Consider the following 269-nt stretch of genomic DNA (forward strand, 5'->3'; position numbering starts at 1 on the left):
GATCAGTAACATGTAGAGTTTTTCCAATGGTTGGTATACATATCGCACAGAATCTGTCTCAACAAATGTATGTTGAATGTGACGTTTTTCTGTCGACATCAGCTTAGGAAACGCCGCCAGTAGACCTTCAATCCGCGCTTTAGTCATTTCAACAAACTGTCGAGAGACGATGGTTTTTCCCGTTTTTGTGCATACGGCTGAAGCCAACAGCACCATTTTGGCAGTAAGTTTGCGCAAACTAAATAACAAATATACACGTTAGGTACACA

The 269-nt window shown here is 41.3% G+C and overlaps 1 protein-coding gene across 1 annotated transcript in view; it reads right to left on the reverse strand.

Annotated features, from left to right (window-relative positions):
- LOC100164111 (coatomer subunit delta) overlaps positions 1-263 on the reverse strand; it is a gene marked incomplete at its 3' end in the record, with an annotated part of 975 nt that extends 712 nt beyond the window's left edge. Inside the window, exon 1 of the mRNA XM_029492622.1 lies at positions 1-263. Within this exon, the coding sequence (XP_029348482.1) occupies positions 1-216 (216 nt within the window).
- Positions 264-269: the final 6 nt, after the last annotated feature.

This window comes from Acyrthosiphon pisum, unplaced genomic scaffold, assembly GCF_005508785.2.
Source record: "Acyrthosiphon pisum isolate AL4f unplaced genomic scaffold, pea_aphid_22Mar2018_4r6ur Scaffold_21937;HRSCAF=25330, whole genome shotgun sequence".
Classification (NCBI taxonomy): Eukaryota; Metazoa; Arthropoda; class Insecta; order Hemiptera; family Aphididae; genus Acyrthosiphon; species Acyrthosiphon pisum.